Source organism: Penicillium argentinense (assembly GCF_028826775.1).
Source record: "Penicillium argentinense strain IBT 30761 chromosome Unknown utg000011l_segment0_segment0, whole genome shotgun sequence".
Classification (NCBI taxonomy): domain Eukaryota; kingdom Fungi; phylum Ascomycota; class Eurotiomycetes; order Eurotiales; family Aspergillaceae; genus Penicillium; species Penicillium argentinense.
Window position 1 is genome coordinate 395,090 of NW_026622670.1, and position 25,354 is coordinate 420,443.

The window sequence follows — 25,354 nt, forward strand, 5'->3', positions numbered from 1 at the left end:
GGGTTTGGGTGGCCGATCCGTCGAGCACGGGCACGCAGGGGAGCATCGCTTTTTCGCGACGGGAGAAAGGCGGAAGTTTGGAAATTTTGGAAGATTTGTCTTCTGCGACTTTTGACTGATTATTTTAATGGGAATCTTTGTTTTCGAGGGCAGAGACAATTTTTGTAGGAGAGGGGTGACACGGGCTGTCGGGCACGAGGTATATATCTCACGCAAATATAGGTGCTCTGCTTACACTGTAGCCTTGGACACTCAGTTCTGGGCATGCAATGCCAACTACTTATCACATAATATCATGATGTGATCTGGTCTCATGACCATAGAAGTCAACTTGTACTCCAAGAGTGTCATTGATCATAAGAATAAATTACGGTATGTCACAGAAAGTAAAAGTCGTTATATACACAAAGAACGATCCAAGCACCGAACCAGATCCCGTTTTATCCCTCCCTCATAGTGTAATAATCTAATGTTTCTCCAATGACGTCGAAACATCAACATCAACCGTCCTGGTAATTCCGATCCCGCCAAACGGCGAACCCCGCACATCCTGTCGTTCAGTGTCGCCGTGAATAGTCGTTTCAATCCTCGGATTGCCCTGCGCATTGTACACAAGCATATCTTCGTCCGAGTCCATCTCCCGAACACTCATCTGCTTCCTGCTACGCTCTGTTCGGCTTTGGTTTTGTATTGTGTCGAGTCTGTAGTCTGAGGGGTGGGTTGTTGCTTTGTTGCTTGAGTGTTCGTGGTAGATTTTCATGAGGAGGGCGCTGAGGGCGGGTAGACAGGTGCAGATTACACCGATTGAGACTTCGGCGTTGCTGGGATGTATTAGTACAAACTTTTAAAATCGGCTGAGGCTTTGTGGGGGTGACGTACCCAAGCATATTGACTCGCATGAAGGCGAGCGTGATGTCTTTAGAGGTGGCCGTGACGACAATCAAGATCAGACGGATTATACTGGACGCCACAGCCAATCCGCCCGCTCCGAGAATTCCGATAACTCTCATCTTCTTCTTGTTGGGCATTTGGAGGCTGAGGGTGAGAGGGAGAGGGAGGAGGAGGACGATTAGGTCGCTGGTCACGCTGACGACGGCGTCGGCCATGATAATGGCTGTTTCGTCCATGCAGGTGCCTGGGATGGTTCGGTCCCAGAACCGAGCGACTGGGTTGCAGAGTCGAATTTTGACGATGACTGCGGGGATGTAGTAGGCGAGCATGACGCCCATGAAAACGTAGATGAAAATGACCGCTCGTCGGAATGGGTTGAAGACGCGGGTCATGATCCAGAGAAGGCAGAATTTGGTGATGTAGGCTGTTGGTCCATACATGACCATTGTCACGTATACAGTCTGGGTTGTTAGGATGGGTAGAAGCCGTGGGATGGAGGCGGACTCACCTTTTCGAATGGAATGAAGTTCTCTTTAGGGACATCGGCGAAGTGAAGACCTCCGCCATAATGCCCCACTGGTCGATGTCAGTGATGAACAGCATCACAACTGTTTGGACCACTTACTGACGATGGCGATGATTGAGTAGCAAACACCGAGAAACTGGGAAAGTTAGTCTCGTTTCATCGAAATCCGAGAACCTGATCCATACCCATGCTGCCATACAAACCCCTGGTCTTCAGGTTAGTTTATATTCTGCTTTTGATGAAGGCTTCAAGGAGAAAGTACTCACAATCTTCCTTGCCAAATCCATTAAGAATAAAAAGTCGCGTGTACACTCTCAGGCCAAAGAACATGGTCATGGCAATGATACATAGCGACTGGCAAGCATAATTCCACTTCTGCACACTGGTATCGATATCCTCCCCAGCAGCCCTGGGAAAGAACGACATAATCGACGGCATCTTGCTCCGTATACCCCAAGCCACAGTAACGCAGAGTCACAGGGACAAAAGTCACAGGGACAGGGCCGAACTATTACGGGGACCCTCTCTTTTGTATAAACCACAGTGGAGCAACACCCTGTCACCAAGGCACGAGCAAAACCCAAGACTCGGGGCCCGGTGGATCGCAGCCGAGAATTAGATGCTTTGACCTATAGCAGACGCTGGACTTGATTGCCTCCCCTCAATGGTGAGTGCGACAGGCAGCATGGCACCACAATTAGGTTCATGTGCCCTGTTGATACTTCCAGAGTCTCTAACCAGTGCTTGGCGAATATGAAGTCTCCATCGACGAACCGGTGGCTTGGATAAATCCCGATCGACCTTTTTTGAAACGATTTCTGCGCTAACGACCCACGAGGGAAATTGCCAGAATTCCTACTACAGACATGATGGTCGCTTTCTGCATAAGCTGATGTGGGTAGACTCCGCACATGGATGTTCTCGTGCACTTGGACGGGGAATAGCACCCCACTGCGCTTTTGATGGCAAGAGGGCTATTGAATCCTGTGTGCTGGCTGGATGTTCCGACCGGCGTTTAAATCTTTCGGAAAATGTACATCGACCTCGGGGAATTGCCGGGCCATTCACATGAATGATGTGCATTCTATCTGTCAACTGTCACGATTGAGACAATGCTAATGTCAATGCCTATCTTGATGTTAGTGCTATCCTGACAGGGATACATTCTTCAGGTATCTACTGGGATTGCATGGAAACGGAAGTCTCCCGAAAAAGCGTATAATGTTCGACCGTCTCCCGATCATAGCTTTGAGAAGCCCTCGCACTGGATCCCGTCAAGAAGTAATTGGGGGCCGTAAGAAGAGTGTACGATTATTACGTTTTTGTAACGTCTGGGATCTGGTTACGGTCAGGGACGACCGGGTGGATTCGCGCTACAACATGGGACGACGCGGAAAGTGGAGTTTAACGTCTGCGCTAGCACCACTTCATGGCTCGGGGCACGAGTTCTTCATGGCCTCGCGACGCGCGAGATGCAGACTAACGAATTAGGTTGCCTCGATGTGGATCGGAGGATCAGACATCCAGGCTATCGGGAGCTCGCTGGACCCCGACAGCAGCAAATTCTTAGCAAATGGTCACGACGCCACGATGCGAAATTGGGGATCCATCGAGACCCCCTCCGATTCCTGCAGACGCTGTCAAAAGAACAAGACGTTTAGCAGGGGGTACCTTTGCGAGGAAAGAAAAAAGGACCTTCAGTTAGAAAAACGGTCGGGGCCTCGGAAGATAAGCATTCCGTCAAACAAATTCGAGTAAGGCAAACGCGGGTCCCTTCCTGCTATGGATGTTTCATCCCCCGAGGCTCCAAAATTGCGACTTTGACATGACATCGGTTTGATCCCGACTTTCTGTCCCGCCCGGAGATGATGTGGGTGGAGTGGTCGTCGCCGTGGAGATATACTTGATGAGATACGGATTGACGCGGATTTACCCGTCGATGAGCCATGGGTGTCTAGATGATATCCAAGGGCCCCGTTCCGAACATAGCGCTATTGGCATCGCCTACTGATCTTCATCAGTGGCGACTATCGACATATACTTTAATGGCCGAAGTCAGTGCAGGCTTTGCTCGGCTGTTGAAACTTTTGATCATCGATTTGCGCAAGCCGGTCGGTAGATGGCTGGGTGAAAGTATCCAGATAACCTAATTTGAGCCCGAATACGAATCTGATTGGGGCGATTGGCGGATTAAGGTTACTCACCAAAACCTTGAAATGGGATAATTCGGTATTTATATTGGCTTTGCTTGACGGGTCCGCTCTCGGTGAGAGTAGGAAAGTAATAGGTACTGTATGTGTTGACCGAGTTTGCTCCGCTGCTGTCTAGAAAATGGCCATCACGTTCGGCGGAGAGGACACACCACCCGGCATGTTCAACGGAGTGGAGGCTACGAAGAAACTCCACCGCTGCTGCTCCTGACACATTCGGGCCAATGCCTCGAGATCGAAAAGTTCGCCTATTTTTCCATTTTAGTCGAGTCCTGTGAAGTGGATAACGCGTTCATGCTTACCGATCGGCATACCCCATCCTGCAAGGACGTACTCGTGCAGGAACACATCAGGGGATTGGGGAGGATAAACCTATGAATCGTCAGTCGATTATCCTGTTGCAGCATGATGGCCGAATCCCGACAACAACCCCGACGGGCTGAAATTTGAGAGTGCGGGATATCGAGTCAGACACTTACCTCCCAACTAATTGCATCACTCGCAATAGCCGCGAAGCCGGTGTTCCAGAGCCAGCGGAGCACATCGGTCGTGGCCTCGACTCCCGCGTGCTCGGGATTGGTGTTGTTCGAGTAGGCCCGCTTCTGCTCGTCTGTCATGACGGTATCCCATTCCTTCGTCACCCCCACCCGGACGAAGAGGATATCACCCTTCTGAAAAGTGATGTTGTTTTCTTTGGCGATTTCCAGGATGTCAGAGAGGCGGACTTGGTGGGTCGAGAACGTGGTATATTGAATCCCCCTTTTCTCAGCCCATGTGGCATAGTCGATCAAGACCCCACGTCCTATAGGATTATAACGTTAGTGCCGGAGTCCAGAGGGTACAGCAGGGGGGCATCCACTACCCAAAGTGGGCGTGTCGATGTATGAGAAAAAGCAAAGACCAATACTCACCCGCAATGCCCTCCCGTGCCCAGTGCTGCAGACCGATGCGATCATTCTGACGATCGTTGATTTCCGCAACGGTCGTTCCGCCATAGAAGACGCGCTCAGACTGGCCGGGGACGGTCTGGGAGAAGTGGCGAAGACCATCCCACTGACTACTTTGTTCTATGTGATGTGTCAATTTTCATGTTCAACCGAAGACCGTTGCAACGTACGTGGATTCATTGTGTAGATGTCATCGAAGGCCACTCCGCCCAGTAAAGGTACAATCTGATGCTGACACGATTGGCGATTGAGATTGGGGTAGTCCAACTTCGTCAGCTCCCACCCCATCGTGACTCGCCGTCCGCTCCTGATTTCGCTCGCAGCGGCCTTCGCCACGACCTCAGGAGTCAGGATGGCCAGCTTGCCCAGGCCCTCCTCGTAGCTGCCTGGCTTGCCTGGCCATACCTGGCGGGGGTTGGGAAGCTCGTCGAAGGGAATGTCGAACAGGGGTTGAGACATGATCCCGTTGCTCTTCGTATTGTTTGTGTATAGCTCGAATTGGCAATTAAGCGATTGTCAAAATCATCGATTGTCGTCTATTGAATGTGGGCTAAATAGTATCCCTGTCGTACGAGAACGAGAGTCGAGCCGATGCCAATCCTGTGATTTCGGGGTGGAGCATCGCCTATCGTGGGACCTGGACAGTGCGCATGTCATGCAATTCCTGCTGTAAAGACATCAGGTAATGTTTCTTTTTTCCCTGCAAGGCGGACCATCGGCATCCCCCCACCCGGTCGGGGGCCTTGCCATTGGGGAGATATGTCTGGCGTTGGGGATCTGCGGGCCTGGAAGAGATAGTACAAGGGTAAGTTATACCATCATACCTGCGCTGTATGTACCCGTTCTGTCACACAAAGTACTGCCCAGCCTCGCCGGAGGGTTAGTCTGAAGCTAGCCTGAGGCTAGCGCGCTGATCGGCCTCAGGTTTCTCCTCAGGCGAACTTTAAGCCGGCGGTGGGGCATGCTCCAACAGCTGTCAGTTACTTCTTGCCCCCCTGCTCATCTTTCTTTTCTCTGTGTTGTGTTAATTGATGCTGGCGTCACTTTTTGCTTTTGATTCTGTGTTCGCATTATACCCAGATCCTCCCCGAATCCTTCCGTCATGGGTCGATTTGGGACGCAGACCAGTACCTACAACAGGCTGGTGACTGTTTTTGTCGCCATTGGGTCTATGGTGAGCTTTCATCTGTCAGGCAGATCCGGCAGACACGTCGAGTCGCGACTGCCAAACTAACACATGCGATTAGACCTATGGTTATTGCGCTTCGATCATTTCCAGTACAATCGGCCAGCCGGGATGGTACACTTACTTCAATCTACCTGCGGAAGGCAAGCCCGGCTATGCTACGATCACAACACCCGTCATCTCGACGGCCAACGGTGTGTTCAGCGCCGGTGGTGCCGTCGGCTCGCTGTTCATGATGTGGTCCTGCGACTTCTTTGGCCGTAAGGCGAATATCCAGCTTGGCGCATTTTTTCGCCATGTTCGGCGGTGCCTTGCAGGCTGGTTCAAACTCCATTGAGTAAGGACTGTCACATATCTGATTTTGAGGCATGATTACTGACTACTTGTAGGATGTTCCAGGCCGGTCGTTTCATTTGCGGTCTCGGAATCGGTATCCTCGTCACCGTATGTCCGATGTATCTCTCCGAGATGTCGAGCGCTCAGCGCCGCGGTTGGCTCGTCGGTCACCACGCCATCTTCCTTGTGTTTGGATACATGCTTGCTGGTTGGGTTGGATTTGCTTGCTATTACGCCGAGACCACCATCCCTGCCTTTGGATGGCGATTCCCCCTGGCATTGCAGTGCCTGCCTGCTCTCGTGCTCCTGTGCGGTTCCCCCTGGCTGCCTCGTTCGCCGCGTTGGTTGATTACGAAGGGCAAGTTCGAGGAAGCCGAGCTCGTCCTGCAGCGCCTTCGCCAGACGCCCGACGACCCCGACAACCTAGTCGCCAAGGAAGAGTTCTTCCAGACCAAGGAGCAGATCCAACTTGAGGCTGAGAAACTCGCTGCTTATGGTGGCAGTGTCTGGAAGGCGGTCTTCACTAAGGCTTCCTACCGCAAGCGTATGATTATCGGCTTCTTAACTCAGTGGGGTGCCGAGTTTGGCGGTCCTCTTATTATTGTGAGTTGCTGCCGTTTGAGTGTCTCGTGATTGTGAGACTAATTATCCCAGAACAACTATGCTGTTCTGCTTTACACCAATCTGGGCATGGAGGGCAGCATGCCTCTGCTGCTCAGTGCCGTGTGGCTGACTACTGCTGGTAAGACACCTACTCTCAAGTTGCTCCCTGTATATACTGACACCGTCAGGTCTCATCTACAACCCCCTGGGCGCCTGGCTTCATGACCGAGTCAACTCTCGACGTGGCATGTACATGACGGGCTTCGCTGGTATCATTGTGACCACCTCCTGTCTCGCCGCCATGACCGCCCAGTATGCCGGTACCACTAACAAGGTCGGAAACGGATTCGGTATTTTCTTCATATACCTGTACCTGGCCTTCCAAGGGTTCGTGTCTCCACCTTTCATACTTCAACCCTGTCTCTAACAAAACCACAGAACGTGCTGCGACACCACCATGTACCTCTACGTGGCCGAGATTTTCCCCACCGAAATCCGACCCATCGGCATGGGCTTCTCGCTCTTCGGCCAGTTCGCCGGTAAGCACATTCCCTCTCAAATTATCACAACCAAAATCTAACGTGCTACCCCAGCAACTCTCATCCTCCTTGAGACCGCCCCCATGGGCTTCAACGACGCCGGCTGGAAATACTACCTGGTTATCATCTGCTGGTCCGCCTTCTTTATCCCAGTCATCTACTTCTTCTGGCCCGAAACCGCCCGGCTCACGCTCGAAGAGATCGCCCAGAACTTCGGCGAGGAGGTCGCAGTCCACATCACCGATGCTACCGACGAAGAGAAGGCTAGGCTCGACCACCAGATCATTCCTGGCGGTGCTGGTGTCTTCCATCCTTCTGAGACCTCTGGCTCTGCGAAGGATGTTGAGAAGGAGCCGGCTGTCTCTCCTGTCAAAGCCACTGAGTAGAATGCGCACTTCCTAAAAGTCGATTCAAAGATGGGCTCGAGGTTATGTCCTCTTCGGGTTCGCTCTGCAATGTCTTGTAATAGAAGGTGGGGATATTCTTTCTTCTGGTATGAAGAAGTCTCGGGTTTTCCTGGTCCATCGTGAGAATTTCGGTTGGCGGGGGCTGTCTATACTACAATAGCTTAGATCTATCTGGATAGCTGTTTTAATTAACGAAATTTCTTTGTTGTCAAAGACGGCTTTGGTGTAGGGGATATTTTCTAGGGGATTACTGTAGGCATACACCCGCCATGACATCTCCGACGCACCTGAGTCGAAGACCAGGCCAAGAATGGTTCTGAACTTGCTTTAATTTGCCGCCTCCACATGGGTATTGCTGTCCATCAGGCCACCACATGTGATCTACGGGCTTGTAATTTCCATTTTCACATATCCATCATTGCTTTTCTCGATAGATAATCGCTTCCGATCAAATATAACCCAATTTCAAATCGCAACCTCTGGAAACGCCATTCTCCCTAGTATTGGGTCTAGGAAAGCCTTCCGTCCGAACAACTCAGCTTTACTCTTCATTTAATTCCCAACCCGTCAATCCTTAAACCAAGCAACAACTCCACTAGCAACATACATCCAAACAATCATCGCCTGCGGAATCAACCCCAGAAAAAAATAAACCACCCAACTCCCAGTCATAACATTGAACTTCGCAGTATAACCCCGATGCTTCGTGGTATCCAGGTTAGCGGCATTCAACACAGAGTACAGCACCCGAAGAAAAAGCAACGGAAGAATCACCGCCATGCCACTAATAATGTAGTAAGACACAGCAGCGAAACTCTTCCGCTTCTTCCAAAGTCTCAAAGCCCCCACCGAGATCGCGCAGATAGCAATGATGAACAAATCTGCAGAGACTTTCGAGAACGTTGCCCCGCGATCGTATTTGTCTGCATCGATCTCGCCCGTCGAACTATCTGGCATCCGGTCAACGCCACCCACGATCCCGAGGACGAGGCCACAGGCGATTATCGGATGGATGAGTCGAAGGTATGTGGATATTTTCGAGGTGCTCTGGGACAGGGTAGTGAGTGGTGAGTATGATGGTCCGTATTCTCCTGAGTCGGTTTTTGAGGATGTATTCGCGAATGAAATGTTGCGGAGAGGAGGGGTCCCAGGGCAATTTGGAATAAGATCTGGGTCGCAGTTTGTAGGTCTGTTGACGAGGATTTATTTTTGGTTGTGTGGATGAGGAGGGCAGCGCCGGCGATTTTGGCTGTACCATTTAGTACCGTGGTTGGGGAGTTGGGTTTCCGGATAGACCTACCTATGACGAAGGCGTGGAGGTAGAGCCATGCCGTCTGTCTCTTGAAGATGTAATGGACAGTGCAGAATGTTATGGGCAGCAATAAGGTGCAATAAATGGCCAGCTCGATACATGCCAAAATGTCGTGTGCGTTCATTGTTATTGTGCTGGTTGTTGGACTGGTGCCTTCTGGGCTAGAGAGAACGAAGTGAAGATTCGATTCTATTTAAGATTCTAAATGGCTTCGATTTTCTAGTATTATTTGAAAAAGGCAATCTCAGCTCCAAATTGGAATGTTGTTCGTAGCGTCCGTACGGAGTTGCGGCTATGAGTTACGGCCGTAAGCCACCCCCGGGTTCGAGTCTCGCATTCAGCTCGTACCTCAAAACTCCGGCCGTTCTGGGCGACCAGACTGTAATCTACAGAATCCACTGAGCCAAAATTACAGATGCTAAAACCGGCACAATACTACGTTAATGTACATCGCAAGCCACACTTTAGAATTATTCTCGCTTTGATTTCAGCTAAAATCAACCTAGCATGAACTATTCACTGTTCTACAAACTAGACACTATCTTAACGAATGAATCTCTCTATGAAATACCAAAATCTGCGGAAATTTGTCCTTGTAATAAGCCCCATTATTCAAGAGAGTCGCCATACCATCACGAAGGCAGCGTAGGGCTCAATAATCCGTAGCTCTGAAACCCTACACTTGGCATCCCCACTGAGCAACCGCTCTGGAGAAGAACATAATTAGCTTCAGCAGTATAAAGAAGAAGAGACTCTCAAGGAACCCACTCCGACTTCCAATGATCATTTGTCTCATCATAATCGCCAGCACCGCAGCTATCCACAATCTTCTTCAACAGTTCCTTGCAATGATCGATTACAAGCACAGCATTATGGTCATTTCCGTTGGCCATCCAGAGGTTCCAGTCGGGCGGGAAGAATTCAATCTCGAGTCATTGATTGACCTCTGCTTGCTTTAAGGGTGGAAGGAGCAATGTGTTGCACCACTTGTTGATTCCGTGGGAAGATGCACTTCTTCCGTTTTCGTATTTTCAAATTTTCTTGTAATCGAGATCTGCATAGAAGTGTGGCTCTGCGAAAGCGGCATTGGGGTGTGCCAGATTGGCTACCAGTGGGGGAGGGCTTGGAAGTGCATGTTGAGTGTGAAGATTGTGTTGCTTTCAGGTTGTCCGTGATGGTTGAGAATGCTCGAGAAAGACTGAGCATAGTAATATTGTTTAATCTTCTTTTTGAGAATGCCAAACTGATTCATTTTCCACGGCTATCTTGGCAGTTGTAAATTGTCATTCATAGCTGGCGCATCGTGATACCCCATCAGGCACAGGACCAATATAAATATCAAGCATGCTATCGACTCGATATTGTTGATGAGAGCCTTGGTGTGCCAAGAGGCCAAATTTCGGAGCCTCATGTTTGCGCAGGACAATGTGGATATTTGGACACTACCATGCCAGGAGTTGTGCGGAGAATACACATTATTGCACCGTGTGCGCAGTATATTCGCGAAATTCAACCATGGAGATGCGGTTGCGTACTCGAATCAGGGTCTCGAGGTCGAACCGTGCCAGGGCGTCTTGCAGTAGGCCATGCAACCTCCCCCCGCGGATCAGACGCCCGTATGGGTCGACGAGGCTGCAATGACAGGACTGTAGATATGTTTCTCCTACTAAAGATCTCACGCGGGGAATTCTAAGAAATATCGAAGTTGGACACCAAAAGACCGAGAATAGCAAACGGAGTGTTTTGCATGCTTGTACAAAAATGGTGCCTAAGACCAACATCAGATAACTAGAGTCGTTTGTAGACACCAGCTTTCCCTGTCTTATTCCCTGTTCAAAGATAGCTCCGAAATTTTAATCTGCTATGATCCCATGACTCGATTTCTTCCCAACCTGCTGACCAAAAAACGCGCCCTGGGATGATGAAGGTTAGCTCGAATGTCGCAAAAGCCGCCTTTTTGCTGCAGATAGCTTACCCCTGCTCCTCCAATGACTGTGGAACCCAAGCTCCTCTCGCCTTCTGACACGCTATCCACACTACAAGCGTAGTCTTGTCCCTGCCACTGTCCTTGGGTTAATGAAACTGGCCCGGCCTGGGAATGGCCACCATCTGTCTGCTCCTACGTCCTTGTTAGGAAGCAATGCATCGAAATTAGATAGTTGCACATACTGTGGAGAAGCTACTGCTGGCATTATAGGTGAACTCCGACTGCTTTGCCTGATTAACTGCCGCCAGATGTTCGGGGATGTATTCGCCATAATATTCGTGATTTGACATAGCGATTTCGAGTGCGAAGAATGGGTATAACTTCTTGGTTTAAGGCTGGCAATCTTAAGTAGAGCTCTGTAACAATAAAATGTCTGGGTGGAGTTGATCGAAAGCCGACAGTCGATGCAGACTATAACTATACGTTCTCCAGACTGTAAAACTGGGTCAGAGAGCATAACCCTGAGAATCAACCGCCCGTATCATCGAAGTTCTCACATTAATAGTCCGATCAAAGTAACTCGAAACAGCCTGCTGAAAGGAGAAGGGAGATACTTCCCTCAATGCGGACAGTACTGCCAAAATGAAGTATCTCTCGCTACGGCCGTAAAAATTTTGGCACAGACATCACTTGCACAACTTTTACAAAACAAGAACCAGGTGGCGTTCTTTGAAATTGATCGAATACGATCAAGTTCTGGATCGAAGTCTCAGGCAAAAGTCAAGCTGAAAGCCAAGCTGGAACTAGAAAATGGGTACGGTCGATCAAGTGTGGCGTTCCAAACAGTGCCGACCTATACAATGGTTCAAATTTTGTCTTTCCGATCCTTGGCAGTATGCAAAAGCGTTTAGCTGGAGTGAGATTTACTAAATTCAGCCGTGGCTACGAGCAGGTCTAGATCCGTCAGAAAAAGTTGTCTCTGTTCTTATCTGCAATATTTATACGCATACTTTTTCCTCTAATCAGTGCTAGGTGACCAGCATTAATCATTTCAACGAACTCGGGTTCCCTTATCTTCTTTCTTGGCACCTTGAAGAGATACAATTCTCAGTATTCGCGCCACTTCAACGTTGGAGTGCACGGAGGTGACTCCCGACTGGCCCGTCGAGGCCACCATCTACGGCTATGCACCCAATCTCCCAGCAACAATAATTTTCTGTACACTTTTCGCAATCTGCTGCATCGTCCAACTTGCCCAGACAATAAAATGGCGCATGTGGTCCTATGGGATTGCGGTCCTCCTCGGAGCACCATCGGAAGTTATCGGTAGGTCCCAATTACTGGCAGGCATTCCGAATAAAGCTAAAAATATCAGGCTATATCGGCCGCATTCTCCTCCACAACAACCCATATTCAGACGCCGGATTTGAGGCACAAATCTGCACCCTAACCATCGCACCCGCATTCTGGTCAGCAGCGATCTATCTAACACTGAAGCATGAAGTCAATGTCCTCGGAATCGAAGTCTCGCTTCTAGAGGCGAAGTAGTATCCCTACATCTTCGTGACCTGTGACTTGATTTCTTTATCCTTGCAAGGAGCTCCAGGAGGCCTCACTGCTTCGGCTACAACACCCGATGGTGCTGCGACTGGCAGTAATGTCATGTTAGCTGGTATTGTTTGGCAGGTGATTACGCTGACAGTATTCGGAGGGATGTCAATTCATTTCTTCCTTCGAATTAAGAGTACGCCGAAGTATCAACTGTCTGTTCGGGCTCAGAAGGTCTGGGAGAGTCGGAAGTTTTGGGTCTTCCGCGGTAGTAATGCTGTTTCGTTCATCACGACCTATGCTCGTTGTGTCTATCGGTAAGGATCTCTCTACGTGGGATCGATGCGAGAGCCTGAACTAATTTATTATTTTTGTTCTAGGAATTGCTGAAATGCCTGGAGGCTGGAGGAACCCTATCATGCAGTATGAGCTTGGCTTTATTATCCTTGAGTCAGCGTAAGTTTTCGGTCTGTCATTTTTCAGGACTTCCCCAGCTGACAATACAATAGAATGTGTGCTATCGCTGTGATCGCTTTGTATGTCACGCATCCAGGGCTCTTTTTCGAGCAGATGCGCGGGGGTCATCAAGTTCAGACTCCAGAAACTTCTATTTTGCTCAAGCAAAAGTTCGAACAGCGCCTAAATTATCTAGCACAGCGAGCAACAAGCCTAAAGACTTTGCGTTTTGCTGCTTTTGGCTTTTACTCCTTTTGCATCTTTTGCTGTCTTCTTTCAAATAGAATGTGATTAATTTGGATTGTTGCTGTAGCCAAATTCTTTTTGTTTAGACCATACCCCATCATGGCTTCTTTTATATATTGAGCTCATTTAGACACGGCAACCTGGTCAAACGTCATGCCAATTTCGAAAGTCAATTCCATCAAGAGCCTTCTTGGAGCCCAAATGAACAGAGATCTGTGATTACTCGGGCAAGACACAAGCAATATTCGTTTCCAAGCTAATCTTTTCCAGGAGCTATTCCGTCATTAGCAGAATATCTCTCAGACAGTTCATACCAGACTTAGACATACCGGGTCACAACACGCCGCCCGCTGACCATCTTCACACGAACTGTACGTCGTACTACCGTCCTCAGTTTCATTCAATTTATTCGCATACGAGCCTATACATGTCAGCTTCTCTCCTCAAACCCACTGAAGATCTTGTGTATCTGCATACAGCTCTTGCCAGTGTATACAAATCCCAACAGTGCATTCTTATCCAACTCGTCACAGCACACACCAGGAAGACTGGCGGGAACGCGATTAACGGGCTTGATGCAGGTGAATTCGCTACTGACGACTGCAACCAGGGCAAGAAGGGCGAGGAACTTCATATTGGAAATTGAGTTCAGGCCCATCTTGGTATATTGAAGATGCTTTCATGTGAATTTTACAAATGGCTTGGGGCTGGCGATGCTACCGCTACCAGCGTTACACGACCCGCTATAGACCGAGATCGGTACTGCTGTTAAGTCACCTTCCTCATGCGAGATGTAAGGTGATAATCAGTGAATTGGCGGAGAATTTCTCCTTTAGTGACACGAGTTGAATGATTACTTTCAGACCATGCGGATGCCCAATTTTGTTGTAAAATCGTGAAGCGTGGAGATTTGAGTTAAGATTTCCTACACGTTTTCGACGCGTGTAGAACGTGATAGGCTACGTCTTGCTGTGGAAACTTGATTGTTAGATAGTTAAATTGTCATAAGGATAATCCTTTGATATGTAATCGGAAAACCTAATACAAGAAAAGGAAGGCATTCATGGACGACAGTCAATGCGAGGAACGATAGGCGCAAGAGAAAGACGCGCCAGAGTAGCCGTCAAGGTCCAGCTCGAAATGAAATACTCTCCACAACGATAATCGCCATTGCTCAATAATTTTGCTCACCGATGTACTCGCTTCGAATCATACTCGTGTCGGGCGTGTCTTGGTAATATGTTCTCAGCATGAAGCTGTGAGGCACGCCACGTCATTTCGATATCTTCGCCATACTAAACAGATTTATAGAGGTCAAACTGGAGAGTAGCGGAAGACAACGGTCAGGATGGAACATTTACAGGTCCTTCTTGATGACGTGGGCACTGGGGATGGTGCCGTTGGCGCGGTCGATAGCGGCCTGGCGGGCACCGGTGAGACCGAACTGGGTCTGGATTCCATCAACACGGTGGGTGGAGTTGATGTTCTTGACAAGGGTAAGCTGCCAGCAGGTGGCACCACCCTGGCGAGAGGTGATGGTGGAAGCGGCGAGAAAATATTCCCAGATCTGCGAATCGTTAGCCACTGAATGGTTGTATTCCCAGGAAGAAAACTTACGCGGAACCATCTCTTGCCGTACTTGGCCACAACCTTGTCCTTATTGCCCATCCAGTTTCGGTACCAGCGCCAGAGGGTAGCGGAGTAGTGGACACCAATGGTGTCGACACCCTTGATCTCAAAGCCGGCACCTTCGAGGCGATCAACGACGAATCCGAGAGGGGTACTGGCATCGGCACCAGGGAAGATGTACTTGTTCATGAACAGACCCCAGATGAGATCCTCGTACTGCCAGGACTTGCGGAGACCAGCGATCTGCAGGAAGAAGACACCGTCGTCGTCGAGCATATCGTAGACCTGGGACAAGAAAGTGCTGAAGTGGCGGACACCAACGTGCTCGGCCATCTCGAGGCAGGTGATCTTTTGGTACCCGCCATCAACACGGGGAGCATCACGATAGTCGGAACACAGAATGCGGCTCTGAGTGTCTTCAATACCAGCGCGACGGAGACCCTTGTTACCCCAAGCGGTCTGGTTGCGGCCGAGAGTGATACCAGTAACGTGAGCACCATAGTGAACCGAGGCGTACTTGGCGAGAGTACCCCAGCCACAGCCAAGGTCAAGGATCTTGTCACCGGGCTGAACACCGATCTTCTCACAGACAACGGCCAGCTTGTTGTCCTGGAGCTCCTCCAAGGACTCCTCCTTGTTGATATCACCGATGATACCAGAAGTGTAGATCATACGAGGGCCAAGGAACCAAGCGTAGAAGTCGTCACCGCGGTCGTAGTGATCGCGAACCTGCTCCTCGTCTAATAAAATGCATTAGTAAGCTATTTTTCGTGATAGCGGAGAGAATCATTGCATACCCTGGGAACGAGTGTGCAGAAGCATCTCAGGGATGAAGCCGAACAGGAAGTGCTTGAAGAGACCCATTGTGAACTTGAAGTTGGCCCAATCATGACGGTACTCAAGAGCCTCCAGAGCATCCATCTTAAAGTCAACCTCGCCGTTGAAGAACTTCTCGTAGAAGACCTCCATGGGAATCTTGCTCTTGCCGCGGTAGGTAGCACGGTCGTGCTCGGAGTGGAATTGGAGGTAGTGCTCAACGGGACGGCCGCAGTACTTGGCCTTCTCAGTCTTGCGAGGAGAAATAGAGGAGGAAATGCTCCAGAAAGCCATCAGGACGGGGATGGTGGTAAAGATCGCAAAGAAGATGGTGGTGTAGAACCCTCCACCAACCTGACGGGCTAGGTACCAGGGGACCACAATGAGCAGGAAGCCCATCAAGCCATTGGAAAAGCTGTCGCTGCCAGGCGAGTCGGCAGGGACGGGGGCATTCTTAATAGCCGGGTACTGGAGGTCGCATTCATTAGTATGGTCCTCGAAGTCATCTTCGGTGTTGCTCGCGGAGCTTCGGGAGCTAACTGAACTTACCAGGGTCGTCGGGACACCGCAGTCGAAGGAAGGCTTGGACTGAGGCGGAGCTGCCGGGGTTTGGATGAACTCGAAGTCCTCCGTGGACTCCGGGGGTGGGGGTCATCATGGCTGCAAGAGGTCAGTCAATTGGGAGTGGGAAGTCGAAAAGGAGACCGGAGTGTAAATAATATCGTGGCAGTTCCGGGGCGGTGTGCCTGGTGGATGCAGCTACCGAGGGTCGGTCTGGACTTCTCCAGGTACCGCTAGGGTCCTCCATACATCATGATGTTCCCGGCTGATTGGTGTCAATTTCAATCAGAGTGCCTCAATTACTTGAACCCTATAGCTTTACATGAACAAGCCGATAATATATGCCTCAACAAAATATCGATCATGTCTCTCTGCCGACAAGATACAAGGATATCCGTGCGCTCTCGCCTGCGAGCGATCTACAAGTGGGGGGTGCCTGAAACAGTACGATCCGCGGTTGTGAAGACATTCATTTCCATATGATACGCCGTAATCCACCGACCAGCCTAGGTCCCCGATTGATCATCCTGATAACAAAAAGAATAACACACAGAAAAAGAGTGCTGAAATAATTGCTGAAACAGCCAAATGAATGACTTTCAAAGACAGAACGTTGGCATAAAAGTGGCCTACTACCCTAGGGAAGCTACAGAGCCAGCTGGAAGTTCAAGGTGTCATCATCCTCCTCAAAGGTTGGGAGATTCTCCTCAAGCTCCTGGGCGCTGCCGTCCTCATCCGGAGCATCGAAGCAGCCGGCGGACTTGCAACGGGTCCACATCTCCGAGCCCAGAGGGGGCGCTCCGTAAAGTTGCATGTATGTCTCGGGAGACAGTGTGGTGTGGGTGTCAGAGGCCTTGGATTCCTCTTCCTTTTCGTGAATAGTAGACGAGACAGTGCGGCCCTTGGAGTATCCGATGGTGTTGTTGGAAGTGACAGCAGCTGCGGTGTTCCGCATGGATGAAGGGTTGGTCGGAACTCTGGTCTTCTTCTTGGGCATCAAGGCCGAGGGTAGTCGGGACTTCGGGGCGGAAGCCACTCGAACCGGGGCAGAACTTGGTCTCGGTGCGGCAAGAGCATTGGCGGCCTCACGGGAGCGAAGTGTCGAGACAGCACGAGTATGTCTAGCGGTAGTAGAAGGAGCAGGGGTCTTTGAGCGGGTGATTCGTGCAGTCGGAGCTGGGGCCCTCACGAATTCGTCTTCGCTAGGCTCATCGAATTTAATGTCATCAAGCTGCTTCATGATCATTTCCTCGGCCATTTGGTCACATTTCAGCGAGTTCTCCTGGAACTTGCGCTGCTTCTGGGTCAGACCATCCGGGCCGACTTCCTGCTTTCCATACACACTTTCCAGACCAAGAGCGCGGTTCTTGGGTTGAAACTGGGGGAAACTGGTGTCGTATGTGACATCATCAGGGATATCAGGGAGATCTGAAAACCGTTAGTACTTGTACGCAAGTTGTTTACCCCGCCAGAGAGACCATACCTGTCGACTTGGGTGGCATATATTCGATATCAGGCACGTCATCCTGAGCAGCTTCTGTGTACACCGTGGTTTGGGATCGCTGCAAAACCGGTCCAGTCTTCTTGCGTACGGTTGAGGCGCGTCGGTTGGTGTTGGCTGGCTTCAACGCACCCCCGAAGGGAGCAGGTGTCTGAGGGGCCTTTGTCTTGGGGTTATTGGTCTTGACTCCCAGAGGAGCTCGGCTTCGAGGCTCTGAACCCAGAGACTTTGTCAGTTTCCTTCCACTATCACGCGCCGAAGCGTAGGATCGCGTACCCATGGGTGTGACTGGCGGTAGCTTGCCGGGCTTCCCATTGTCCGGACGATTTCCATTGCCCTTCACTGTATTCTTTCCGCCAAATACAATCGGGTTGTTTTCGTCTCGGAGGGGAACCTGGCGGCCAGGCGTCTTGGGAGCGAGTTGTTTGAGGCCTTGATTCAAGGGTTTGGCGGCGGCGGTGGTTTGGTGAGTGTTTACCAGGTTTTCCTGGTCGCGAATGGCCAGCATGGCGACGGAATTCGATCGTATGTTTTCATGCACTGGATCAGGTTCGGTGTGGTGTTCACGAGTCTCGAAATGCGAATAACGGCGCGGATTGTAGATGGGCAAGTGGCAGTCGGAGCTCTAGACAATCACTAGCACATTTGGACTGGCATGGTTGCCCGTGGAGACGCGGCGATCTCGGGGGCGGTGATTGGCTGCGGGTCAGCAGCGGGGCTTTGTGTACAGCTGGTGCCTCAGACCGCAAATGAGCCACCCGCGTATGTATTGTTTGTATGGGACACGGCCGGGAAAGTACCCGGTACCTGGCTGGCAATGCGCGGTGTGCCTAGCGGGCGGGTACTGTATACCGCCTCATGAATCCCCCTTCTCTCTCAACTCTGGCCCAAAGATCATCTCTCCCCCCACCCTTTCGAACACACCTCCGGCTACGCTGAGCGACAGCCTTTACTTCCTTTCACTCATACATATTTCTCGATCCACCACTTCTCCCCCATTTTACATACTCCCTCAAAATGGATAAGATCAAGGAGGTGAGTCGTTGGACCCCTGGCGGGGTAGCTTGAACAAGCTGTCCCCTTTGCACCACCCCGTCCGTGTGGTGCATATCGATGCTGCATCCCCGCAACTGGCCGTTCCGATGTTAATGACAATGCTATTTCATAGCGCATGAACGCCCTCCGCGTGGAGGCCGACGAGGCTCACGACCAGGTCGAGGACCTGAAGGCCAAGGTCAAGACTCTCGAGCAGGAGAATCTAGCCAAGGAGCAGGAGATCACATCCCTCAACCACCGCAACCAACTCCTCGAGGAGGAGGTCGAGAAGCTGGAGGCCTCCGTCAAGGACGCCAAGGATGCCGCCAACCAGAGTGCTCAGCACGACACCCAGAACGAGGCCCTTCAGCGGCGGGTGCAGCTCCTCGAGGAAGAGGCTGAGGAGAACGACAAGACTCTCCGTGAGACAAATGAGAAGTGCGAATTCCTGGTGGACCCCTTTGATATGGCCTATCGTATTACAGCCCACTAACATTCCTGCTTTCTCCAGGCTCCGCCAAACCGACGTCAAGGCCGGCCACTACGAGCGCAAGGTGCAGGCACTCGAGACTGAGCGCGACCAGTGGGAGTCCAAGTACGAGGAGATGGCCAAGAAGCACGCCGAGCTCGAGAAGGACCTGCACGACCTCGAGGTCTCCATCAGCAACGTCTAAGATGTATACGGGGTATTGGTGCAGGGTGTCGGGACGTGTTGGGTTGGATGCAGGCTCACTTCCCTTTTTCGATCTGTCTGCTTTGTTGTTATCATACAGTGGCCGGTTGCGTTTACTCCACCCTCTACCGTGTTAGGGACGGTGTGTCCATTCGCACGCAAGCCATGTGGACTATGGTGCCCTACTCGAATTACTCGAATTAATCACCTTTTCTTGTGGTTGTCTCGTGAAGTCATAGATATTTGATGTGTGTGCAGGCCTTTCTTTCGCAGCCAGTATTTGCATATTATGTGGTATAAGAAATAAATCGACAGAAAAAAAAACCATGTCCCTCTCTATCACTGCTCCTTCCGCTTGCTGGCCTTTCTGGCCTTTGATAGCCGCTGTTTCGCCATGTTGAGCTTGCGATCTTGCTTGCTCTCGTAACGGAACTGCTTCTTTTTCTTGGGTCGATCTGTAGCGCGCTTCTTGGTCTTCTTGGCGAGCTTCTCAGGCTCGGCTTTAGCCTGCGCAGCGGTATCTTCCTCTGCCTCGCTTTCCCCGTCGGTATCGTCCTGTTGCACGGCTTTTCGTAGCCCTTCTCGAGATGCATCCATCTCTTCCACCGTCACGGTTGTATATTTGTCCTCGTCGATATATTCCGCCTCGTAGTCTACCGCGGGAGGTTCTTCAATGCCCTCCCACTCCTCGTCATCTTCGTCCTCGTTGGGATTGGAATCACTGCTGTCGTCGCCATCTTCCTCCTTAAGACGCTTGAGTTGTCTCTGGTGCTCCTCCATCACTTGCTTGTATTCCTTGGCACGCTCTTCACGGAGCTGGATAAGACGAATTAGGCGGCGCCCTGGGCAAGGGGGTTTTGCAGCAATATGGAACATACCCTTGCGCGATCCTGTCTCCTCTCCTCGCGATATCGCTTTTCGGCCGCACTCTGTGCATGCTTGATGCGCTGCTGCTTTCGCTTGCGGAAACCGGTCAAGAAATCATGGCGGGCATCGGGGTCGAAATTGACCTCCTCGGTCTTGGAGACCTTGCGTCTTTTCGCAGCGGGACCCATAGCGACAGTAGTAGGTCTGACAATCAGGTTATTGGGGTTGGAAAAAGCGCGCAGCTTCGTGGGGTTGCAGAATGCTATCCAGTCGGAGGAAAAAAAGTTGGGATCTAAAGCTCAGGCGGGCCGGGCCAGGTCGACCGCCTCCGAGACCAAGTCCGACCTCCCCGGGAGTTGGCAACATCACCCTCCATCCCCCAGATCCACGCCACACGCCATGCATCTAAGCAGGTTCGGACTGCTTGCCCTTGGGGCAGCTGCGGTTGATGCATTCCGTGATACTTCTCCTTTCTTTTTTGCGTCGACATCTGAGTATGTGTCGTGGTCACCTCCGAAAGCTACCGCCAGCTAACCCACTCCCTAGGCTGTTGGCAAACTCCGCATACATCAAGACCGGCGCTTCTTTGCTCCACGATGTTTCCACCTCCCTGAGCACCTGCCCCTCGGACTACTATGTCGTCGTTCATCAGCCCGGTGTCCATAGCACCGATTTCGCGACTCGCAAGTCGGCACCCCGCCTTGGCGCGAAGATGCTCGGCAAGGACAAGTCGATTCGGTCCCAGATGAGTGTCAATGAGGTCGCAGGGTTAATGGATATCAAGGAGATTAAGAGCGTCTTGACGGAGAAGTGCAAGGCGCAGACTACCTCCATCGACGGTTCCAGTGAGTTGCTACAGTGGCCCCGATTGGGTTGAGACGTCATCCCTGAGTATGAGATGAGTACTGACTACTTTCCCCATAGCTGGCGAATACCCCTCATCTTTTGAGTCGGGTCCTCGAATCATCGATATCGAATTCCCCGTACTCCCTCTGGGCTCGGACCGCGCCTCCCAGCTTTCCGACAATGGTAAGTGGTAGATATGGTGATGGATAACAATCAATCTAACCAAGCTGCCCCCAGATGGTCTCCTCTCCGATATAATTGAGCGTATTCCTTCCGGCTTCAAGTACACACTCCTTTATATCACCTCGCCGCGCGAGTTCCCCGAGACCGACTCTGTTGTCTACAAATCCGACTCAGGCAGCTACCAAGACTCCATTCACATGGATTTGAAGCGCGACTACTCCTCCTATTCCTCCGACTCTAGCGACTCCGACTCGGATCGCAAGACCTCACTGTTCGATGAATACCAATACTTCACTCCTGGTAAGTCACATCTATTTGGGCGACCTGATAAAACAAATCATTCTGACGCTGCAACAGGTATCTTCATGGGTTTGATGGCTACCTTCATCTTCATCGTCATTCTATACGTTGGTGTCACTGCCCTGGGCAGCCTTCAGGTCCCCTACGCTGCATTTGAGAAGGACACTTCCGCTGCTGTGCAGAAGAAGTCACAGTAATTGGATTAGGTGGCGTCGCAATAGGGCATTGATACCAGACCTGTGCCTTGCTCGTTGCATGTTTCCATTGACTCGCACGTTTATTTTCGGGTTTAGGGGCACTGATTTTGCGTTTCTTGTATGATACATCACTTTGCTATTTCAGGTAGAATTGAAGCATCATGTGACACCCCCAGATTCTGGCCTCAGGCAGCTACTCTAGCTTAGTCTTGTCACTTGGCGTCTTTTCGCTTCCTTCCAATTCTCGCTTACGCCGAACTGCTCTTTCGCCTCCCAGAATTCCCTGCCGCTCGTTGCCTCCTGCTGGGAGACTGTCTTTCGTTTCCACCTGGAGATCTCAATGGTCTATGCCTCACACATTGGCCTTGGATTGTGAAACGCCTGACCTGTCAGGAACGCAGCCCCGACCAGGCAGTCTATCGCCCAAGACGAACCACAAGGCCGATCAAGAGCCAGGAAAAGTCCAGAACAGAAAGCAATCAGCGGTTTTTAGAAGCCAGGATTCAACGACTCTTTGTCCTCTACATTGCCTCTGATCGTCCCTGACACTCCACCGACCCGCTGTGGAGAACGAATTGATTTCATTGTTTACGGTCTGGTCACCATGCGACTCTTCCTAAGAGGGCTGGGATATTCCCAGTCCCGTTTCATCCTTCTTTTCCTGCTGGTGCTTGCCATCACCGCTCGCGTGTCTGCTCAAAGAGCGGGGGATACCACGACGGATACCACAGCCGATGCCGCCCAGACCACCGACGATCCCTCGACCACTGATAAAGCCCCTAGCGTGACCGAGACCACCGCGGAGAAGACAACTGACACCACCACCACCACCACGTCGTCGACCTCGTCCGACAAGACCACTAGCACTACCTCCTCTAAAACGACGAAGACAACCAGCATGGATACTACATCGACGACGTCCTCGACATCGTCGGAGACGACGAGCTCGACCACCGACAGCACCACCACAACATCATCATCCGTTTCCACAACAACAACATCAACATCCTCATCCTCCACCTCAACCGCCGCTGCCATCGTGACTGTACCCCCCACCGCAAATGCGCCATATATGCAGACGTCCAATACACCGGAAGGCACGGTATTCATCGCCGTCGGCGCTGCGCTCGGGTTAATCGGCCTGGCTGTCCTAGCCTGGCGCGGCATGGTCGCATGGTCCGTCAACCGATCAGTACGGCGCGCAGCCATGGCGCAATCCGAATCGAAGCGCCTACTGCGAAACAGCCGGAAGAAGCGATCAGGCACATATGCGGCAGCGCCCGCGACAGACGTTTCGCTCGAGAAGCTCGGCGCAGCGACTCGCGCAAGCTACAAGCCTTCCAAGCGTGTACCTAGCACCAGCAGCGGGCTCTTCTACTCCCCGACTGCCGGCGGCGCAGGATCGCACCATAGCCTCAATGCGACCAACAACCGCGGATCAGCATACCTGCCTGCTGGATTTTACGCTGCCGCCGGTGGCAGCTCGACACCGAGAGACTCGTTCGGTGGGAATGCGCCGGGATACCCGCCTACGGGCAGTTCGCCATCTTTGCCTCCAACTGGTACCTACCACGATGCGCCGCATCACTCTCGCCACTCGTATGTGGGTGGCTCGACCAGCTCCTTGAACTTGAACCAAGCGCCCCAGGGTCGTGCACCGAGTGCCTACCTCGAGGATCTCTTCGAGAATCATGCCCCTCCGCCCCGCCGACCTGATCGGCGATAGTTCCAGACTGCATTGACATTGTATCTACGACAGAGACGATATTTGTCTTTTCCTCAGCATCTACGATATATCGCGACGTTTCTCCTCTTCTACATTGGTTCTCTTTTCCTGTGCCATATTTATCCTGGATCATTTTATATCTTTTATATCTCGAGCGGTACTTTGGAGTTTGCAGTTGGCGCAGCTCTGTTGTATAGTTTATTTGCCTATCTCATTATTCTAGGGCAAGAACAAACATCATTCGTATTATTCACTTTCCTGTCTTACTTTGTACACTAGTAATGTCACGGATATATCCGGGTGTTCATCGTGGCACCATGCCCTCTCTGGCTCTTGATGTATCTAGTAGTCTCGGGGCTCGCATGTAGCAATGAAGGACAATCGCTCGAGAAAATCGTGGATGAAGACATCTTCCCGTTGGGTGTAGCAGCTGAGGTTTGTTTGGAATCTGCCTGGCTGAACGTCATGTGACCTGGATCCTTATGGCGTCAACAACCTCAGACTGCGGAGATGTTTCACACACTACCTTGACACACCTTCGTCCTGGAAACAGTTCCTGATTTTAATGAAACTCTGAAGCCCAACTAGTGGTCGCGTTAGTACGGGGTTGGAATCACCCCAGCCAAGTTTCGCGGATAGCTTTTGTAAGCGCCAGCTGGAACTGTGGCAGTGATAGCCACATTAGACCTCAATTACTGAGAGGTTATAGTAAATTTGAGAAATTATTTGAAATAGAACAGTGGAGTAATATAAAGGGGATACCATTCTGCGGCGATGAGAAACGAATCATCCAAATTCATCACTTCGAAATCTTCTCATCGGCATTCTAACAGCGCAAAACTTCACAATGAATGCCACTATGTGTGATCACTGCGTGGGCTTGTGGCATGAGGAGCTGCCAGATTTGATCAAAGTCTTCAATCAATAATAAGAGGATTTAGTGAACAACCAAGAACACTCCACCAACGGGCCCCCAAATGATGGCGTGAGTATCATCTGTATTTGGTCGATTATTTCAAAACACTTTTAGGCTATGTAAACACTGACCTTGAGGATTAAGTCTACCGTGGAATGCTGCGACCATGTTGGGATCAAGTTAGAATGAGTCCAGGAAGCAATCTGTCGAATTCGACGAACTGTCTCTTCAAGAATCACAAAGGCATTTGACAGGTTTGCGGCATCTCTCGGGATTCTTAAACAATTCTCCGTAATGACCTCTCCCTCGAATATTGACCTGATAGGTATATCTAACTATCGTTTTAGGAAGCGAAACATTCCGTTCTCGTACTGGTTGACGGTTATGAAGCTATGTTCCGAGCATCATTTTTCCAATGCCCAGCTATCCGTCCAGAGACAGCTCGCTTGGCGCTCGAAACGGCCGTCTGCAGGGCTCTTTACAAGGATAACATTCCTCTTAACGGCACTTGAAAAAAATCATTTCAACCCTACATGCCGAAGAATCTTTTTTGTTGGGAAGCTTGAGAACTTCCCACTCGAATTTTCCAGCTGGTACAAAATTATAGCTCGTTTGACAAAATTCGTCTTGTTAGAACAACAGAAGCTGTGGGCGAAGCGAACGATGCTTCGTCTCTAAACGCTGAAAATTTAGATGGGGTCTTGGTACCGGCGTTGGTATCTCTGAGTCTCTTCCCCCCCCCCCCCTCCCCCCAAGAGATTTGGCTCAATCGAAATGGGCACTGGCTAGATCGGGCATACCCACGGCATCCTAAAGAGGCTGACTCTCTGGATAAACTTGTTGAAGAGGCGGAAAATCTTCTTTGCACTCAATACCACCTTCTAGGCCCTTCAGGTTGTGGATTCGGCAACGAATGCGAATACCTGCACGATGAGGTATCTCTTACAACAGAACACAAGCATTGCCTATT

General features: G+C 50.9%; 12 protein-coding genes across 12 annotated transcripts; 5 read left to right on the forward strand and 7 right to left on the reverse strand.

The window, feature by feature from the left end:
- Positions 1 to 466: 466 nt before the first annotated feature.
- On the reverse strand, positions 467 to 1,855 carry N7532_011154 (putative integral membrane protein; the record flags this gene model as incomplete). Its single annotated transcript, XM_056623645.1, has 6 exons — positions 467 to 821; positions 880 to 1,352; positions 1,400 to 1,467; positions 1,517 to 1,553; positions 1,603 to 1,622; positions 1,684 to 1,855. 6 exons carry the CDS (start codon positions 1,853 to 1,855, stop codon positions 467 to 469), a joined length of 1,125 nt encoding a protein of 374 aa, XP_056468633.1.
- A 1,886-nt stretch (positions 1,856 to 3,741) lies between these two features.
- Positions 3,742 to 5,033, reverse strand: N7532_011155 (uncharacterized protein; the record flags this gene model as incomplete). The annotated part of the gene is made up of 5 exons (XM_056623646.1): positions 3,742 to 3,875; positions 3,930 to 3,999; positions 4,107 to 4,429; positions 4,539 to 4,694; positions 4,745 to 5,033. 5 exons carry the CDS (start codon positions 5,031 to 5,033, stop codon positions 3,742 to 3,744), a joined length of 972 nt encoding a protein of 323 aa, XP_056468634.1.
- A 643-nt stretch (positions 5,034 to 5,676) lies between these two features.
- On the forward strand, positions 5,677 to 7,624 carry N7532_011156 (putative MFS sugar transporter; the record flags this gene model as incomplete). Its single annotated transcript, XM_056623647.1, has 7 exons — positions 5,677 to 5,748; positions 5,822 to 6,066; positions 6,150 to 6,699; positions 6,751 to 6,838; positions 6,888 to 7,086; positions 7,138 to 7,238; positions 7,293 to 7,624. 7 exons carry the CDS (start codon positions 5,677 to 5,679, stop codon positions 7,622 to 7,624), a joined length of 1,587 nt encoding a protein of 528 aa, XP_056468635.1.
- Positions 7,625 to 10,810: 3,186 nt separating this feature from the next.
- On the reverse strand, positions 10,811 to 11,234 carry N7532_011157 (uncharacterized protein; the record flags this gene model as incomplete). The annotated part of the gene is made up of 3 exons (XM_056623648.1): positions 10,811 to 10,870; positions 10,933 to 11,076; positions 11,127 to 11,234. 3 exons carry the CDS (start codon positions 11,232 to 11,234, stop codon positions 10,811 to 10,813), a joined length of 312 nt encoding a protein of 103 aa, XP_056468636.1.
- A 747-nt stretch (positions 11,235 to 11,981) lies between these two features.
- Positions 11,982 to 12,753, forward strand: N7532_011158 (RTA1 domain-containing protein; the record flags this gene model as incomplete). Its single annotated transcript, XM_056623649.1, has 3 exons — positions 11,982 to 12,210; positions 12,260 to 12,408; positions 12,433 to 12,753. Coding segments are annotated over 3 exons (699 nt in total), but the record flags the coding sequence as incomplete, so codon positions are not given.
- Positions 12,754 to 13,353: 600 nt separating this feature from the next.
- On the reverse strand, positions 13,354 to 13,792 carry N7532_011159 (uncharacterized protein; the record flags this gene model as incomplete). Its single annotated transcript, XM_056623650.1, has 3 exons — positions 13,354 to 13,407; positions 13,464 to 13,555; positions 13,612 to 13,792. The coding sequence occupies 3 exons, from the start codon at positions 13,790 to 13,792 to the stop codon at positions 13,354 to 13,356; spliced, it is 327 nt and encodes a 108-aa protein (XP_056468638.1).
- A 699-nt stretch (positions 13,793 to 14,491) lies between these two features.
- On the reverse strand, positions 14,492 to 16,387 carry N7532_011160 (putative cyclopropane-fatty-acyl-phospholipid synthase; the record flags this gene model as incomplete). The annotated part of the gene is made up of 5 exons (XM_056623651.1): positions 14,492 to 14,701; positions 14,752 to 15,503; positions 15,561 to 16,047; positions 16,129 to 16,215; positions 16,343 to 16,387. The coding sequence occupies 5 exons, from the start codon at positions 16,385 to 16,387 to the stop codon at positions 14,492 to 14,494; spliced, it is 1,581 nt and encodes a 526-aa protein (XP_056468639.1).
- A 399-nt stretch (positions 16,388 to 16,786) lies between these two features.
- Positions 16,787 to 18,149, reverse strand: N7532_011161 (uncharacterized protein; the record flags this gene model as incomplete). The annotated part of the gene is made up of 2 exons (XM_056623652.1): positions 16,787 to 17,568; positions 17,624 to 18,149. The coding sequence occupies 2 exons, from the start codon at positions 18,147 to 18,149 to the stop codon at positions 16,787 to 16,789; spliced, it is 1,308 nt and encodes a 435-aa protein (XP_056468640.1).
- A 509-nt stretch (positions 18,150 to 18,658) lies between these two features.
- Positions 18,659 to 19,350, forward strand: N7532_011162 (tropomyosin; the record flags this gene model as incomplete). The annotated part of the gene is made up of 3 exons (XM_056623653.1): positions 18,659 to 18,676; positions 18,810 to 19,114; positions 19,188 to 19,350. The coding sequence occupies 3 exons, from the start codon at positions 18,659 to 18,661 to the stop codon at positions 19,348 to 19,350; spliced, it is 486 nt and encodes a 161-aa protein (XP_056468641.1).
- Positions 19,351 to 19,688: 338 nt separating this feature from the next.
- On the reverse strand, positions 19,689 to 20,404 carry N7532_011163 (rRNA-processing protein RRP17; the record flags this gene model as incomplete). Its single annotated transcript, XM_056623654.1, has 2 exons — positions 19,689 to 20,165; positions 20,228 to 20,404. The coding sequence occupies 2 exons, from the start codon at positions 20,402 to 20,404 to the stop codon at positions 19,689 to 19,691; spliced, it is 654 nt and encodes a 217-aa protein (XP_056468642.1).
- Positions 20,405 to 20,615: 211 nt separating this feature from the next.
- On the forward strand, positions 20,616 to 21,742 carry N7532_011164 (Ac45/VOA1 transmembrane domain-containing protein; the record flags this gene model as incomplete). The annotated part of the gene is made up of 5 exons (XM_056623655.1): positions 20,616 to 20,710; positions 20,763 to 21,061; positions 21,141 to 21,245; positions 21,300 to 21,545; positions 21,603 to 21,742. 5 exons carry the CDS (start codon positions 20,616 to 20,618, stop codon positions 21,740 to 21,742), a joined length of 885 nt encoding a protein of 294 aa, XP_056468643.1.
- Positions 21,743 to 22,346: 604 nt separating this feature from the next.
- On the forward strand, positions 22,347 to 23,468 carry N7532_011165 (uncharacterized protein; the record flags this gene model as incomplete). The annotated part of the gene is made up of 1 exon (XM_056623656.1): positions 22,347 to 23,468. The coding sequence occupies one exon, from the start codon at positions 22,347 to 22,349 to the stop codon at positions 23,466 to 23,468; it is 1,122 nt and encodes a 373-aa protein (XP_056468644.1).
- Positions 23,469 to 25,354: the final 1,886 nt, after the last annotated feature.